The sequence below is a fragment of the Colias eurytheme genome, chromosome 6 (assembly GCF_061535395.1).
Source record: "Colias eurytheme isolate Ceu_HAF_F1 chromosome 6, ilColEury1 Martin Lab GWU primary, whole genome shotgun sequence".
NCBI classification, from domain to species: domain Eukaryota; kingdom Metazoa; phylum Arthropoda; class Insecta; order Lepidoptera; family Pieridae; genus Colias; species Colias eurytheme.
In genome coordinates, this window is record NC_142985.1 from 8,144,934 (window position 1) to 8,160,835 (window position 15,902).

Sequence of the window (15,902 nt, forward strand, 5' to 3'; positions counted from 1 at the left end):
TCGAAATTTCTTTGTTTATATAAATCTCCCTTCAAGTATTCATATGTAGACAGGGAAACATTTCGTGAAAAGTTAAGAATACGTATAAATTAATATTCCTTAAGGAAAATCAGCAATTTAAACACACATCGTAAGTTTAATAATTATAACAGGATATGTACAAGCTTTTAATACAAATTAATTTAAAATTGATACCAATTAGCAAAATCATGGATATAATTTAGTGAACCTCTGATACCTCAACTAAGAACATACAAACATTACACCCCAATTATCTTCCAATAAACATAAACGAATGAACCCAATGCACCTAATACGAAAGATATCGCCGTCCACTCGAAGCAATTGCCAAACAATTCTCATTGTTGTAACAGATAGTTTCACCTGTAATTAAAGTTTGTGGCGAAGATAATATCTCTTGTGATTGCCGGGAACTGCTTAATTACGGCACGAGCTCGTCCCGGGGGTAAGCGATCGGAGACTCGGCCAAAGATTTACTTCCCTTGACCCCACTTGATCCACTACAAATACCTTCACTTATCACGTTACATGTAATTATAGATCGCTATCAATCGAGATTACGTTTAATCTGGCTTTGTTTTACTACCTGTTTGATTAGTTCCGATATTGATGCATTGATTGGTTGCCTAATTACGCGCGTTTACGTCGGTAAATTATTTGGCTAGCTCACTGGTGAGATTTTGGTGATGTTTGTTTGTACCTATGTTTCAGAAATTGTAGGTTACAAGTAGCGGATACTTTCATTCAAATAGTTTGAGGTCCTGTACCCTTATGTGGGGCAATTATAGAGTAGGTAATATGTTTGCAGACTTCTATTGCTTAAGTATTTCTTGGAAGAAATATAAGCAGTTAATGAAAACTATTAATGTCGTTTAAATCAGCGGCGCTACAATTTATAGAATTTAAATTATTTCATAAATTTATGTACCTATTTCATTAAAAATGAAAAGCATCCATTTACAAACCAAGCTGAAAATGAAAATAGCGAAAAATCACAAAATTTACGTTATAACTTTACAAATCCAAACACATTAAAACATTATTACAAAGAAAAAAGAAAATCTAAACATTGTTATTTAAACGAAGAAAGTTTATAGCTAATATTTGAATACAGGGGAGTAAAATTTCGACAAGGCGATAACGCCATTCATTGCATATATTTATGTTAATTTTATCCTGAGAACAGTGTGTTAAGATCCTTATAAGAATAAGCTTGTACGCCACAATGGATTTTCTTTTATATTTTTTTCTTTTTTGGTATTATTTGTTGTTATTTGTGAAGTACCTTTGTGTTTCTTTAGTATATTCTCCTTTTGTCATTTATGAACAAAAATATGTATTAAATTGAGACGTTTACCGAAAGTTACTGATACTTACTAATACTCGTCCCGGCTTCGCCCGCGTTAACCCGGCATATAAAAAAGTCTAGAGTACTTTGTAAAACAGAGCTTTCTAGTGGCAACATAACTTTTAAATCGATAGAGCAGTTTTTGAGAATAGTGGCATCCATACAGAAATACAAGTATTTCCAATTTATAATAGTACCTATTGTTGAAGAACAGAAGAATTGATACATAAATAACAGAACAATACATGTTGCTGGAATACATCTACTCTAATAAAAGGCATCTACTCATACAGAAAAGCTCTATTGAAAAATCGAAAGCAGACATAAATATACGGCTACTTAATGAAACGAGATTACGCAGCATTATAGCGGAAGCCTTAAAATGAATAAGAAACCAAGCCACGTAGCAACCTAATTGCGCTAATTCATAGAAGCAGGAAAGTCGAAAATTCGCCTTCGGGGAACAATCCCACTGGCCGCTTTGCTCTATTAATATTAAATAAATGCCCAACTTTTTGTCTTTACACTAATGTTAGCGAGCCGTGGTTAGACTAAATTCGTGCATTGTAACGAAAATATTAATGCAATAATTGTTAAATCGTTAATGCGTACGAAATGAAATTTTACTTGTTTAAATAATTAATATGTGTGCTGTAATAAATTCTTCTCTGACAAAGAAGTAATTACAAAATCATTATTTCTCAATGTATAACTCTGTTATAATCTTAAAATAGCTCGGCTCGTTTGCAAGGGCGGAAGCGAGGGCGAGAACTAAAACCCGCGTCTTTCTTTAGTATTTTATTATTTAATTTGTTATAACTAAAAGAAAATATTGAAATAATATAACATGATGTTATTCACCATGCATTTATTAGTATAAAAAGACATATTATACACTTCTAATTCACCATGGAAAAATGTTTACTTCTTTTTTGGTTGCGAAGGTCCGGCGGAGCATAATGCCGGTTGTAAACCATAACCAGGGGGTGGCGGACACTCCAACAGAGAAGTTAAACCTGCACTGGGCTCAGCAACAAACCTACAGCTCCTGTAATCAAATTTAAACCATTCATTGTATTGATTTGTAAAATATTCGTGAGTGCTTCAATGTTTTAATATGCGTTTCCAAAAAAAATTAATTTTAATACTCACAATTTATTCTGACCATTGATTTTAAGACTAACCACATTCTAAAGAAAATAGACAGATATTTATTTGTAAATTTTTTTTACTTGTTACATATTATATTCAAGTTTTGAAACGCTCATTCTATTGAAATTTCAGTAAGTACCTATTCACATTTTTCTCTTATTAATTAGTCCAATAACTCAATTTAAAGTAGATTTCAACTTTAGACTTAATTGAGTCGTTGAGTCAGTCTGGCTTTTAAAGATATAAAAATTGAGTCTTCAATTTTTATCGGCACTTCTTTAAATATTCTAAGTTTTACTATCTTTATTACATTAGTGACAGAATAAAAATCCAAATTAAAAATTAAATTGTGAACTTACTGCGGTCCCCAAGGTGGTATGCCGCCACATTTAAGAATTTGTATGATGTTATACACATCGCAAACCGTAACGTCTTCCTAAATAATAAAGATTAATATTAGAGATATTACCTATTATACTTTTGAAAAATAAATTTAGAAACTCTACTTAATACGCTGCTACGATATATTATTAAATTAGATGGCTTCACTTTGCCTTTAAAATAACAACGATTACTCCTCATACATTTAGAAATTAGGATGTTCATTCATATTTAAGCCTCTAACTGCATCTCCGATAACTCATTCGGGCATAACACGCGATACGGACCGCCTAACCATCAATAGTCCAAGATAATCTCTCTGATTCGATTTAGATTGGCACGCATTCAGCCTCACTTACATAGTAATCATCATCAACAACTACAACTGGTGCATTGGCGCATGCGCCCTGGCACTGCACTGTGTCCACTCCGAACATCCCATCAGCTGAGAGGCCTCCAACACAGCAGCATGTGGCTTCTTCCACGGCTTGGAGTATGACGTCAGAACCGCGAAGCATGCACGGCGTGGTCACACAAACTTTTATGTTGAACTTTCCTCTATAGCGTCTATAATAACAAAGGTATTAATGTATTTATCATCAACATCATTCTTCATTTATATCTGTAATGATATTAGACAAACAGTAAATGAAACACTTGTAAATAATAAGGAATGCAACAACAAAATAAACATTAGCACTCTCACGGATCGGAAGAAAGTTTTCTGAAAAAAGGGGTTCGCTTTTTGCCAATGTTCTCTGACAAAGGAGTAATTTCTTAGATAGAAGAGCCATTGATGCAGCCACTAAGTTCGAGAATGAGGTTCCTTAGCACAAAGAGACTAGAACTATCGATTGTTAGTTCTGAATCAATAATAACTTTAAGTAGTTTCAACTGTAGTAGAACTTGTGCAAAATTTCATGGGAATATATTATTATTATATTATTAAGCAATAATAATCATAATACTGTAAAATTTGAGTAAATTTCAAAGAAAAGAATGCTATAAGCATTGCTATAAGACTAAATTTCTTTTATCGTACATAGAAGTTATAAAGGTTCTCTTATGCATGACTAAACTTTGTCTAAAAAATAGTTACAACCTATATAACATTTGTATGTATTTTTGTCAATAATATGACTTGATTGACGAATAAATTTCATGCAAATTATTTGTATTGAAGCAGAAAATGTAAAATTAACATAAATACACGCACTTGTACTCATTATAATACCGATTGAGGTTTTAATCAGTGCACTGAGTGCCCAAATCGGATGTGTGGTGTCAATGATCTATCAAAATCATTTTAGTAACTCTTCAGCAGGATTACACATCTATTTCATGGTAATAGGTATACTACGTTATCATAATTAAAGGAATCAATATGAATGTGATTTTTTTTAAAGTAATTTATCCTTTATAATATTTAAGTTCAATATTCCTCTTTATATACCTACCTGTATAAAAGAAATTCGTGTAATTTGCCTTAACAACTTTTAACGGAAGAAATGCTGAAGGACTTTATTGACTTTTGGTTTGTTGAATTTATCTACCTTCATTTACAACATACTTATATTAACTTTTAAAGATTTTGAAAAGTTAAATAAATACAAACCCTAGCGTAACCAGGTGCAAATACATAGGTATAAAATTAAGATTAAAACTAAAATTATATACGCTAGAGCTAGCTAACTACGTAGATTTCAACACCTATGTCCATTTTCTTGTATACTTTCAAAACGATATTACCTGCATCTATACATGTAAAGCACACTTTGAACAAACCTTTTACACATAGTATAAAACGTGGCCCACTCATACACCCTCACGCGGGGCACATTGAGGATCTCCGCGACCCGGTGCATGGCTGATATCGGGATCCATCCCATCTGCCTCTGTACGATGTCCAGGGCCGCCCCGAGCGCTGACCGCTCGCAACCCACGGGATAGTTCTGTATTATTGCACATAATCTCTGGAAAGATGGAATCTTATTTTGATACACACGAATTTAGTCATACATTTATACGTTCATAATATAAAAAGAAGTCATATTAGTTACAAAACTTATACCACTTGTAACTACATAATATTTGGTATCTTACAAAAGAATAGTCTACGCCCTACGGGAATCAGCTACTAAAATTAAATGAAAACTACAGGGGTAGTCTTGTTAAAACGGCACTACGCTCACTGTAAAATATTTGAAACGTTGTGAAAGCTTGTGTTATATTAAATTTGCTGTCAAGTGTTTATTTCTAAAATAAATATAAGATACTATATACCATCCTTGCTTTGTTACAGTCTCATAAAGAAATAGTTCAAAGTTTCCTATAACCTAAAAACATTAAAGAAAGCAGAGAAGCTTGCAAAGCTTTGGGTGTTATCTTAATATAATGAAACTAGATGGGTACAAGAACAGCTGTAAATTTGTATGAAGGAAACTAAGCTTAGATAATAAAACCCAATATATTGGTTTTTAATCAAGTTTTTATTGAAGAGGCGTCAAATTGTATTTATTATAAACATGTTCGAATTCAGTCAAGTGCAATACGCTGATTACAAACGATGCATGTAATTACATATAATTACAATGAATCGATGTTAATTATGCGAATATTTCAACCTTGTTCAATGCAAAATTGATGATTGCCGCATTAACATTTGCCAGCCATATATAATTATAAATAATTTTTAATATTGCACTCAATGTGTCGAGTACGATAAAATATCACATTCTACAACAAATGTGCAAAATAAATGTCTACAAAATTAAATTTGTAATGTATAGTTGTTAAACCCAGTAAATAAAGTGTTAATGTTATATTCTGCCACTATATTTCCGACTACAGATAATTTATTGTGTTATAGGTAACAGATATTAAATTTAATGTACTCATTTGTTAAATTGAAAAGTAATATTCGCAAGCCATGATTTACGATTAATACCTGTGCGAAATTAAATTTAAATTCATAATTGCCCCGTTCAGAATGTGCCTTCGTCCTAAGATTAATTAATCATGAGATCATTCAAATAGATGCAAGAATTCGCTTTTGAATTTGTTTCTATACACATTAATGTAGGGATTTTACAGCTTTCCTATATTATTTTATCTCTAAAATATAGGTAGTGGGTCATCTTGTTCAAATTTTGGAGTGTTTCCTATACGTATCGCTACATAAGAAACACGAGTATGTTTTCATATTACAATACAGATCAGACGAGTATATTTCATCAGGATATGTGCAGTGGAACGCAGGTGGGAGTCACTAGAGTAGAATTATATCGAATTTCGAAAACCGAGGAATTCTAGTTTATCATATTCTAGTTTAGCTTGTTTTATGATAAGCAAATAATTGGATTGATATTTTTAATGGTGATATACACATAACATTTAAATGCATCACAATCCTATCTCTTGTGTTATTTTCAATTACTTTTATATGATTGCATTATTTTATACAATATATGGCCCCATTTTTTTCACCATTTTATTACTATTTATTTTTCATGTGTGGTATAATGTAGCCAAATATAATGTATCGAAAATTGCATATAATCCCGTTATAATGCATGCTCCACATTTACCGTCAGATTAGCCTCCGTAAACTCAAAGGGCGTGCCCGCGTGGTTATCTTTGCTATCGCGGTGAACATTAAGCTCTTCACTTCGAAGGCTTTTCGAGCTGGAAAATTGTCGCATTCGTGGAATCTAGACAACGCAGTAAATACATGAACATTATAATAATATGAGAATTAGAAACAGTGTGGGCACAGGAAACGTATTCGCTTCTTTAAAGTATTTTTTAAAAGTATTTAAGACTTTACGATTTAAAAAAGGAAATAAGAAGACTGATACTTACAATACGTAAATTGTTTCTAATCAATATCATCATAAATTGTATGTATAAACATGTGTGACAGTCAACAACCAATATTTATTCCCTTCATCTGACAGTTGACTCTGAATTGCTTTTAATTTTCTATGACAAGAAGCAAAATAGAATTTATATAAAGAGCTTATATCTGTGGCTTAAATACATTTATGTTCCTCTATCTCACAGCAATTTCATCAGCTTAAAGCCCTTAACTTGTTGAACTAAATAAACAGCGCTCAAATTTATTTCGTAATACCTGTATTGTAGAATCTTAAGGCTTAAGCCTGTTAGCAACTGGGGCGTTATTAGCGGATATCGGAAAGTGATACTAAAAGGTGGTAGTTGTCGGATCACTAGCTACTAATATCGCTGGATGCAATATAGAGGATCGTTCCCGTAAAGCCGCCGAAGCAAATATCTCGGGTACGTTATTGACCTCATAGAAATTCACCGATGAAGCACAGCTTAAGCGGTTTTAACATCGTAAGTGATGTTTATCGATGCAACTAGGGATGTAACGATACCGATACCGATACCGATATATCGGCCGATATATCGGCAAGCCGATATATCGGTATCGCCGATAATAAATCAACCGATACCGATATTTTTTTATTAAATTCTTTCTTTTCTTTTATGTTTTTGCATTGTATTCATTCATATTGTTTTATTTCTGTTTCTGTAATAGTGTTAAGGAAGAGCGGAACCTCCTGACCCAAGCATTTTATTTGCTTACTAGGAGTGTTCCAATCACAAATTTGTTCATGTAAAGGAAAGAAATAAATAATTTAGAATTTTTTTAATTTTTAACGTAATAACGTTTTTAAAATCGTTTTAGTCGGGTGACATGTTCATAAACTTGTGTCACACCAAAACCTCACGAGCGCGATCGCAGGTATAACGAGAGAGAGACGGACCGATCTCCCGTTTCATCTCGAGCGCTGCCACTGCATTATGTTATCACGTAAACATCTCGATCGTAAACCTACTTTACAAACAACCAATTTTTTTGATATCAAATAATTCAAAAATCCGCGCCCAATGAACGATGCGGGAGGCCGCCCGCGCGTGCGCACTTTGTTTTCTGAAAAAACTCTACCAATTATAGTAAACTTTTATTAGGTACTGATTGTATGTGTATTACTTAAAGTTTAACTGACTTCGTAAAATAATAATACTAAAATAAATGGTTTTGTTGTTTTTTGATTTGGAATTTTTATTTAAAAGAATACGATTAACAGTTGTCTCTGTTAAATGTTGGTAACTTTTTATGCATAATTCACTATTTATTTTTCTACCTAGCCATCGATATCGGTATCGGTATCGGTATCGCCGATACATTACTACAAATATCGGTATCGGTATCGTATCGGCAAAATCATGTATCGTTACATCCCTAGATGCAACCTACTGACCCTTATTTCGATATGTTTAGAATAATGTTTGTATACGCTGCTGTATTATGGTTCGATAAAATATGTTCGAGCATTATATTATACCACATTATACTGTATTCAAAAGTTAACAATAGGCTATTTGACAAGGTTTTGATAACTGTCTCAAATTATTAAGATACGTTTATAGAGCACACAAAACACATGTTTCTTAATTGTTTGTAGTTATTCATTGAGAAAATGGAAAATAAAAACATGATATTCAAATACGCCGCCAAAACACAATTTTGAAGAATATGGCGTCTCGCGACCGTGGTGACGTCACAGCGTCGTAAACATCAACTTGCTCCTAGTACTTATTGTTCGTTTTTGTTTTAATTATAGTATAATTAAGTTAATCTGTTTAAAAACCAGAAAATGAGTTCTTATAGGTGGTGTGTAGTTCCTGGATACAGAAATACAACTATTAAAACCCCTGACAAACTATTATTTATATGTGCTCCAAAAGATATAAAAATGCGTAGAAAGTGGTTGCAGTTAGCTCGCAGAAATCGAAGTGATATTAGATATATCAATTAAAACAGTTATATTTTTTTGTGAAGACCACTTCGATGTAAGTATGGTGTTGAATACCTAGTAGACAGTTTATTTTATTTGCAATACATAGTATAAATCGTCTCATTACTTACCTGCTTGAGGTAAGCCGTAAGATAATGATATATATACATGATATATATAAATTGATGATGACGTGTTTGTATTGATATTGAAAATAATCAATACAAACACGTCAATCCTATAAACTGGATGGCTGAAATGAAAAATAAAGGACTTAATCTAAAAAATGTATACTTCATTATTATTGTGCTATTGTGATTCATGTTTGTAGGTACAATTAACTAAAAAGGTAATGAATGACGATTGAAATATTAACTTACGTAGCTGTTTTCACATTTCTCAATTGAGGAGCATAAAAATCTTGGTTGTTTTTAAAGAACATGCCAACCATTATAGCACAGTATTACAAAATTATTTCCTAATTATAGCGTCCACTTTAGGTAGATTTCTACTGTCTGCTTTTTCGAAATTAGGTTCCATGACAAACAAAAATAACACATAAAGAACAAAACTGATTACAGACACCTTGAATCACAAGAAATAAGTTATACAAGAAACAAAACCAAAAGCGAAATTCAGCAACGACGTGAGTAAACGTTGGGATCGCTTGTTATTTACGCCGCTGTGACGTCATGGCAGATGCAGCCAATCATGGATGTTTTCGGTCACGTGGTCATTTTAAAAAATATGATGTTTTTTCTCGACGATTTATAAATAAATAAGTTATTATTTATATCATTTATTAATTTAAATCGCTTCAAAAACCTTATATATATATGGATTACACAAAAAAGTAATTTATTTTTTATACTGTCAAATAGCCTATTGAAGTGTTTCGCACGTTTCGTATATCTTAAAACGTCAATTTTATTCAATTGTATTGTGTAAAACCAGCAAAAAAAGTTTTGACGTTAAATATCAATAAATACACATCACCATTAACGTTTTTAATAAACAACGGTGAGAATTTGCCTAGTTTATATGATGATTTTTTGTTATAATGTTTGATTCTATTTTCTACATTGAGTTTCGAGCAATTGATGTAATATCTAGTATGTTATATCTAACTATCTTTAAAGCATAATATAAATTAGAAACTATTGAACTGGTTGCCTTAGCTTTATACGATCAGGACTATTAGTGCTAGCCTCAAGGCTTTTGGTCAACATTACAAATGTTATCTTGGAATCTGAATATGAGGTTTATGCGGACGACTTGAAACTTTTCAGATCGGTAAATTGCTCTCAAGACCAACAAAAACTGCAGGATGATATAAATCGAGTATCTCTCTGGTGTAAGAATAACCTAATGCAACTGAATGGAAGTAAATGTAATTTTATAAAACTTTCGAGAAAACATGTTAGATTCAAAACAACTTATAAAATTGATGATATTGCTATTAATCAAAAATACAATCTTAAAGACTTAGGTATTACATTGGATGAGGAATGCAGATTTGATACACATATAGATCTGGTGGTTCGCAAAAGTTTTAAAATGCTAGGTTTTATTTTTCGTAATACACAGGATTTTAAATCTACTCTCGCTATGAAAATACTTTATAATTCTCTCGTAAGGTCCAACCTTGAATACAATTCAGTTGTCTGGTGTCCTTACTATAAAAAATATATTACTCGTATTGAATCAGTACAGAAAAAATTTATTAATAGATTAAGTTATATCACCAAAAACAATATTCTTACAAATTATAGCGAAAAGCTAAACTTTTTTAAAATGGAGTCTTTGGAAGCACGCAGAAGCGCGTCACAGCTAATATGCCTACATAAATTATTAAACAATGAGATAGACTGTCCATCACTGTTGTCGCAAATTGGTCTCTCGGTGCCTATCTATAATTGTCCGTATTTATGCAAAATGGAACCACTCGACAAATTTCGTTTTTTGCTTTTATTGAAGAATACTCATCCAAAAGTGGTCTAAATTCTTATACAAACAAGAACCACATGATTTTTACGTTGGAAACAAGGTATACTAAAAGCAGAAAGGAACCACCAGCAACAACGAATAATACCATATTAAGCAAAACCGAACCACAGCACCACGGGACTGCTTTGTTCAAACAAATAAACGATATTACTATCATGTCATTTTATACAAAACAGATCCACACCTACTTGGTACCATTATACATTACACATATTTCTATTAATAACAATTATTTTTAATACACAAAATGGAACCAGGTTTCTGTGGTATGGTTATGCGTAAAATAAATACATAATTTAATTGTAATTTTTTATTGCAAAATAAAACCACAAGCATTCGGTTCTATTATGCATAAATAAATATTGTAAAACATTCTGAAAACCATCATCGCTATATGGAACCAAATGCCTTATTGACTTGTTACAATGCTTCTCATCTTTAAACAACGTATTTCATTACTTAAGTGCAAAACTCCGATTTTTTAAGTATAACGTCGAACATCTGTCAATATAGGTGACATTCAGGGAAGTAGTTCGAATACGCGACGGTGTTTTTTTCCTCCGCGAAGTAAGTTCTATTGTTTTTGTTAATTACCTTTAAAATTAAATGTGAAAATGTTTAGTAATAAATAAATAAGCAAGCAATGGGTAAGAAAAGCATTGGAGACGAACACCGAAGATAATAATGAAGATACAACGGGTAAGTAGTTTTATTTAATGCATATAAGTACTTATTGAATCTGAGATGCAGGTACGCTTTATCCACTTTTGATTCATTCCCAATTGTGGTGTGATTTTAAGAAGATAGTTCATTAAGTAAGTACAAGAGGAATCCTCTGTGGATTTACGTATTTTAACGACAATGTCGTTGTTCACGAAGGCAAGTCGAATTAAGAGTCATTTTGTTACGATTCATCTGTCATTGTGAGATGAAACTACTAAAGTCTAAACCCTGTTTTAAAAATAACTGTCGATGATCTAGGTACCTACCTACTATTTTGGTAAAATACGTTTAGATGTATTTCTGATGCCGCTGTAACAACAAATACTAAAAAACAGAATAAAAAAAGACGTGTGGCACTCGGGGACTGCCGCGGTAAAGCTATTGCATAGCATGCCTTCAAGCCACACCTCCGAGCCCGTCGGAGTGAGGTTTTTTCGTAACGGAATTTCTCGATTCGGTCCCCGCGCTCAAGGCCCGCGATAGAAGCTATGCAATAGCTTAATAAATATTTAAGAAGCTCCCATACAATAAGGCGTGATTTTTTTGGCGTTTTTATAGATAATGGTACGGAACTCTTCGTTGCGCGAGTCCGACTCGCACTTAGCCAGTTTTTTGTACATGGCGCATGTACATACAACATACTTAGTCGTCTAGTAGGGACACGGCTTTATAAGAACTAATAATATTTTGCTGTCGCCATATACCTACCTACGTATAAAAGCCACGCGGCTTTATTATTTTGATTTAAAGCTTTTTTCTTTTTATTACAGAAGATAACGAAGAACCTTATACGTCGCTGCCTCTGGAGAAGCTTTCTTCACCTTCTAGCGATATTCAGTCCATATTACATCTCATTCCACAAGATGCATAGTTTTTATAACGGTCTCATTAGTGATGATGCAATAGAAGACCACATAGATGGACTAGACACGGTGGATTTCGAAATCCAATTTGATGATAACGTCGAATAAACGTCCTATAGAAGCATTATTTTATGTATTTTATTAATTAAAGCTTTAATTACAATATTATAAATACATAGTTTCATTTATATCATGAAATCCCTGGGATGTGGTTCCTTTTTGTATAAGAGAAAACCTATCAATTGATAAATGTTAAAAGGAACCACATGCACATTTTCTTAATTATCTAGAAAGTTTAAGAATATTCAGAGCAAATTTATATACACATACTTAAATAAGTAATTTATCAATGAATTTAAATAAAATAAATTTTAATTTTACTTCATCTAACAGAGCTGCAAATGTTTTTGTAAATCCTTTGATATCTCAGAAGTGCGTTTTTGCTGGGTGGTTCCTTTTTGCTTAAATACGGACAATTGTCGGCTAAGTACTTTTTGCCCTATGTACACATTGAGATAATATTACTACGTATGGAGGAGACACCACGAACAAAATCTGTGCGCCATTTTTTTGCTCTAACTAAGTTTTAAAAATTATTATTTAGTTAGGTACTTAACGATGAAAGTTATTCCTTTGCACTTTTCCGTATTATTTGTATTATTTGTGCAATATCGTAACACACACGAAGGCATGTTTGATGCGTTTCACTTTAAAACCATTAAAAAATACCGCTCAACATACGTCACATGACGTATGTTGAGTGGAACATAAGTGATGTAGGCGGTGTCGTCTCCTATTAATATTATCTCAATGTATGTACACAAAATTTTCAAAAAATAAATATGGTTCGAACTCCCCGTTACAACTTATTTTAAAATTATTTAATAGAATATTTGCAGTTGATCATAACACAGATATTTATTTTTCAAAACTAAGCTCGTTCAAAAAGCATATTGTTAAAACATTAAACAAATTGTAATTTAAGTTTTTACTTCTGGTTTCTATTTAGATATAATCTAATTTTTATGAAAAATTGTTAAAGCGGTGCCTACCTGTAATTTAGATACGTAAATACTAATGTTTATTTTAAGTAAATATTGAATTGTTTGAACAAAAAATTATGTATCTAGTTGGTAAGCCTTTTTTTAAATAAATAAATAAATAAATAAATAAATGAGAACTATCAATTTACCTCTAGGTACATTTTGCTGTAATGAAACCCGACTGCGCTCTATCTACATTTTTTGCAGAAACAAAGATGTTTTTAAGTACTTGACAAATACCTCCAATTTATTACCGTAAACGACCGAACATGTTACAGAAACTTTGTTTTTAATAAGTCCGTGCTTCGAGGAAAACAAGACGTTAATATTTCATCCGAAAATCAATTTGTTGTTGACTTCGCCGTTCCTTTTACTTGTTTCATTGAAACATTTTTCAAACAACTACAAGTATTTTCATTTCGAACGTGACTAATGCGATTAATTCAGAGCTTATAAATATTTAACAAAACAAGTCTTGTTTATTTTTATCTTAACAAGTTAATAAAGATGGCAAGAAACTATGAAATATATTTTTCTCAATTCGGAAAATAAATACATGAAAAAGGTATAATAGAACTAGTCATAAAACATAACACAGACTATAACCATACAATTAATAAAAATAAAACATTCTATCCGAAAATTTTATGAACTCTCCTAAAATTTTCAAATCACCTCAACGAGTAAATATTATTACGTGATATGTCTGTGTTTTTTATGATAAGATCATTAGACTACGAGTTAGCCTACTTCCTGATAGAAATATGAATTGAAATAATTCTGTACTAAGGATGAATTAATTGAATCATTGATTAATTCATCCCTAGAGCAGCCATTGAAATCCAAAGTACTTTTATTTAATATTTTCTTATTAAAAAGTAGTTTTTTTTAATTCCCGGGAACGAAGCAAAGTAAGAATTATATATATCTTTAGTTATTGGACAAGACAGTGAGTACTACAGTATGATCATTATTTAGCGGAGATGTAAGCCAGACCTCTAGATATACAGCGTGTTTTATATAGCTAAGACAATGTGCAAATTTTAAAAGAAAAGCAGCATTTTATCGTAATTGCATGTTTTACCAATTTAAACATTTTAAGGTTTTTGTTTATGTTGATTGAAAGAAACACGTTGTAGAGTTGCACTAATAAATTAATAACAAAAGTTTTCACATAAAAAAATGACACAAAACGTCCTTAGGATACAGAATGGCGTCTTTATATAATTACATTGTTTAAAAACCATCAAAATTAAAATTAATAACTGCCAACAAATCCAAGTCTTAAATCAATTAATTAAAAATTCTATTATTTTCCAGGACAAAACCCGTGTAGCCAAAGCTCAAGTGAAATTATTTTAGCCCCGGATAAAGCTGACGCAATGAAAGGAGTCTCCTAAAAGTGCCCTGACATCAGAATCTCTCCGCAACCCTTACTCGTATTACGCGATCGAGTTTCCTCGAACCCTTTCCATCGAATCTTCTAGATATTTGTTCTAATAATGCACTCTTAAGATAATAGAAATAACCTATAAGATAGACAGAGAGAGATAAACTCTTGAAATGTTGGAAATTGAGTACTTAATTTCTAATTTTATAGTTCATTCTTAATTCACAGGATGTTTATGGTGACAAAATAAAAAAGTCTCACAATGTTGAACGCAACTTTATAAAATATAGTAAATGCTATTAGTATTTGTGTAGGTATAAAAAATATTATACCAACCGTTTTGGATAAAGTATTACAAGGTAACTTAAAAAGTATAATATACCAATTGAGTTTCCATGGTAGGTAAACTACACATTAGAATACAGGCGATAAATTTATTTGTACATAATGTGATTGGAACTATTAGTAAATGTAGGTATTGCATAATGCGGAGTTTTATAGACTACCCCGGTGTTCAATCGGTTGTGAAACATAGTAAGAAAATGCGAGAAAGAGGGACGCAAAACGATTCATCCCCATTGTTTTATGAGACAATTAAGGAAAGAGGGACGCAAGAACGACACTGAAAGTAAGATTTTTACCTCGAAATATAAAAGAACATTTAAATATTGAATTGAAAATCCCTAACGATCCTTGTTAATTCCTCTCGGAATAAATCAATTCGACGCTGAATATTATATATGCAGACAATTTAATTAAATGCAAATTGAATAATAAAGAGGATTGGTTTAAAACGCGGTCTAAAAGAAGCCTCGATGTTTAAAAGAGAAAAACTTAAACATTTTAACAGTGCACTCCAGCAGCTTGTTCCGAAGTAAAACTTTTCCATTTAAACTTTGAACAACTTCCTTTACGTTATATTAACCGATTGTGATCGTATTTATTTATCAACAAGTAATAGAAAACAATTACAAAGTTTACAATGTTTACAACAATAAATGTTTAACTTAAATGAGAGTGGATTGGACTTTGTTGATGAAACTGTTAATAAAATTAGCGTTAGACCGAAACGAACAACGGGATTTCAAACAATAAATTATATTATAATATTCAATGCTTTTGTTACATAAATCTTTGTTGATGTCT

General features: G+C 31.8%; 1 protein-coding gene and 1 long non-coding RNA gene across 2 annotated transcripts; one reads left to right on the plus strand and one right to left on the minus strand.

The window, feature by feature from the left end:
• Positions 1 to 2,290: 2,290 nt before the first annotated feature.
• On the minus strand, positions 2,291 to 6,603 carry LOC149907821 (NADH dehydrogenase [ubiquinone] flavoprotein 2, mitochondrial-like). The gene is made up of 5 exons (XM_090102940.1): positions 6,490 to 6,603; positions 4,688 to 4,875; positions 3,262 to 3,469; positions 2,881 to 2,957; positions 2,291 to 2,417 (listed from the first exon to the last, which is right to left on the minus strand). Exons 1-5 carry the CDS (start codon positions 6,601 to 6,603, stop codon positions 2,291 to 2,293), a joined length of 714 nt encoding a protein of 237 aa, XP_089959066.1.
• Positions 6,604 to 11,188: 4,585 nt separating this feature from the next.
• Positions 11,189 to 12,795, plus strand: LOC149907822 (uncharacterized). Its single transcript, XR_016456805.1, has 2 exons — positions 11,189 to 11,436; positions 12,231 to 12,795. It is a non-coding gene; the product is annotated as an uncharacterized LOC149907822 (long non-coding RNA).
• The last annotated feature ends 3,107 nt before the right edge of the window (positions 12,796 to 15,902 follow it).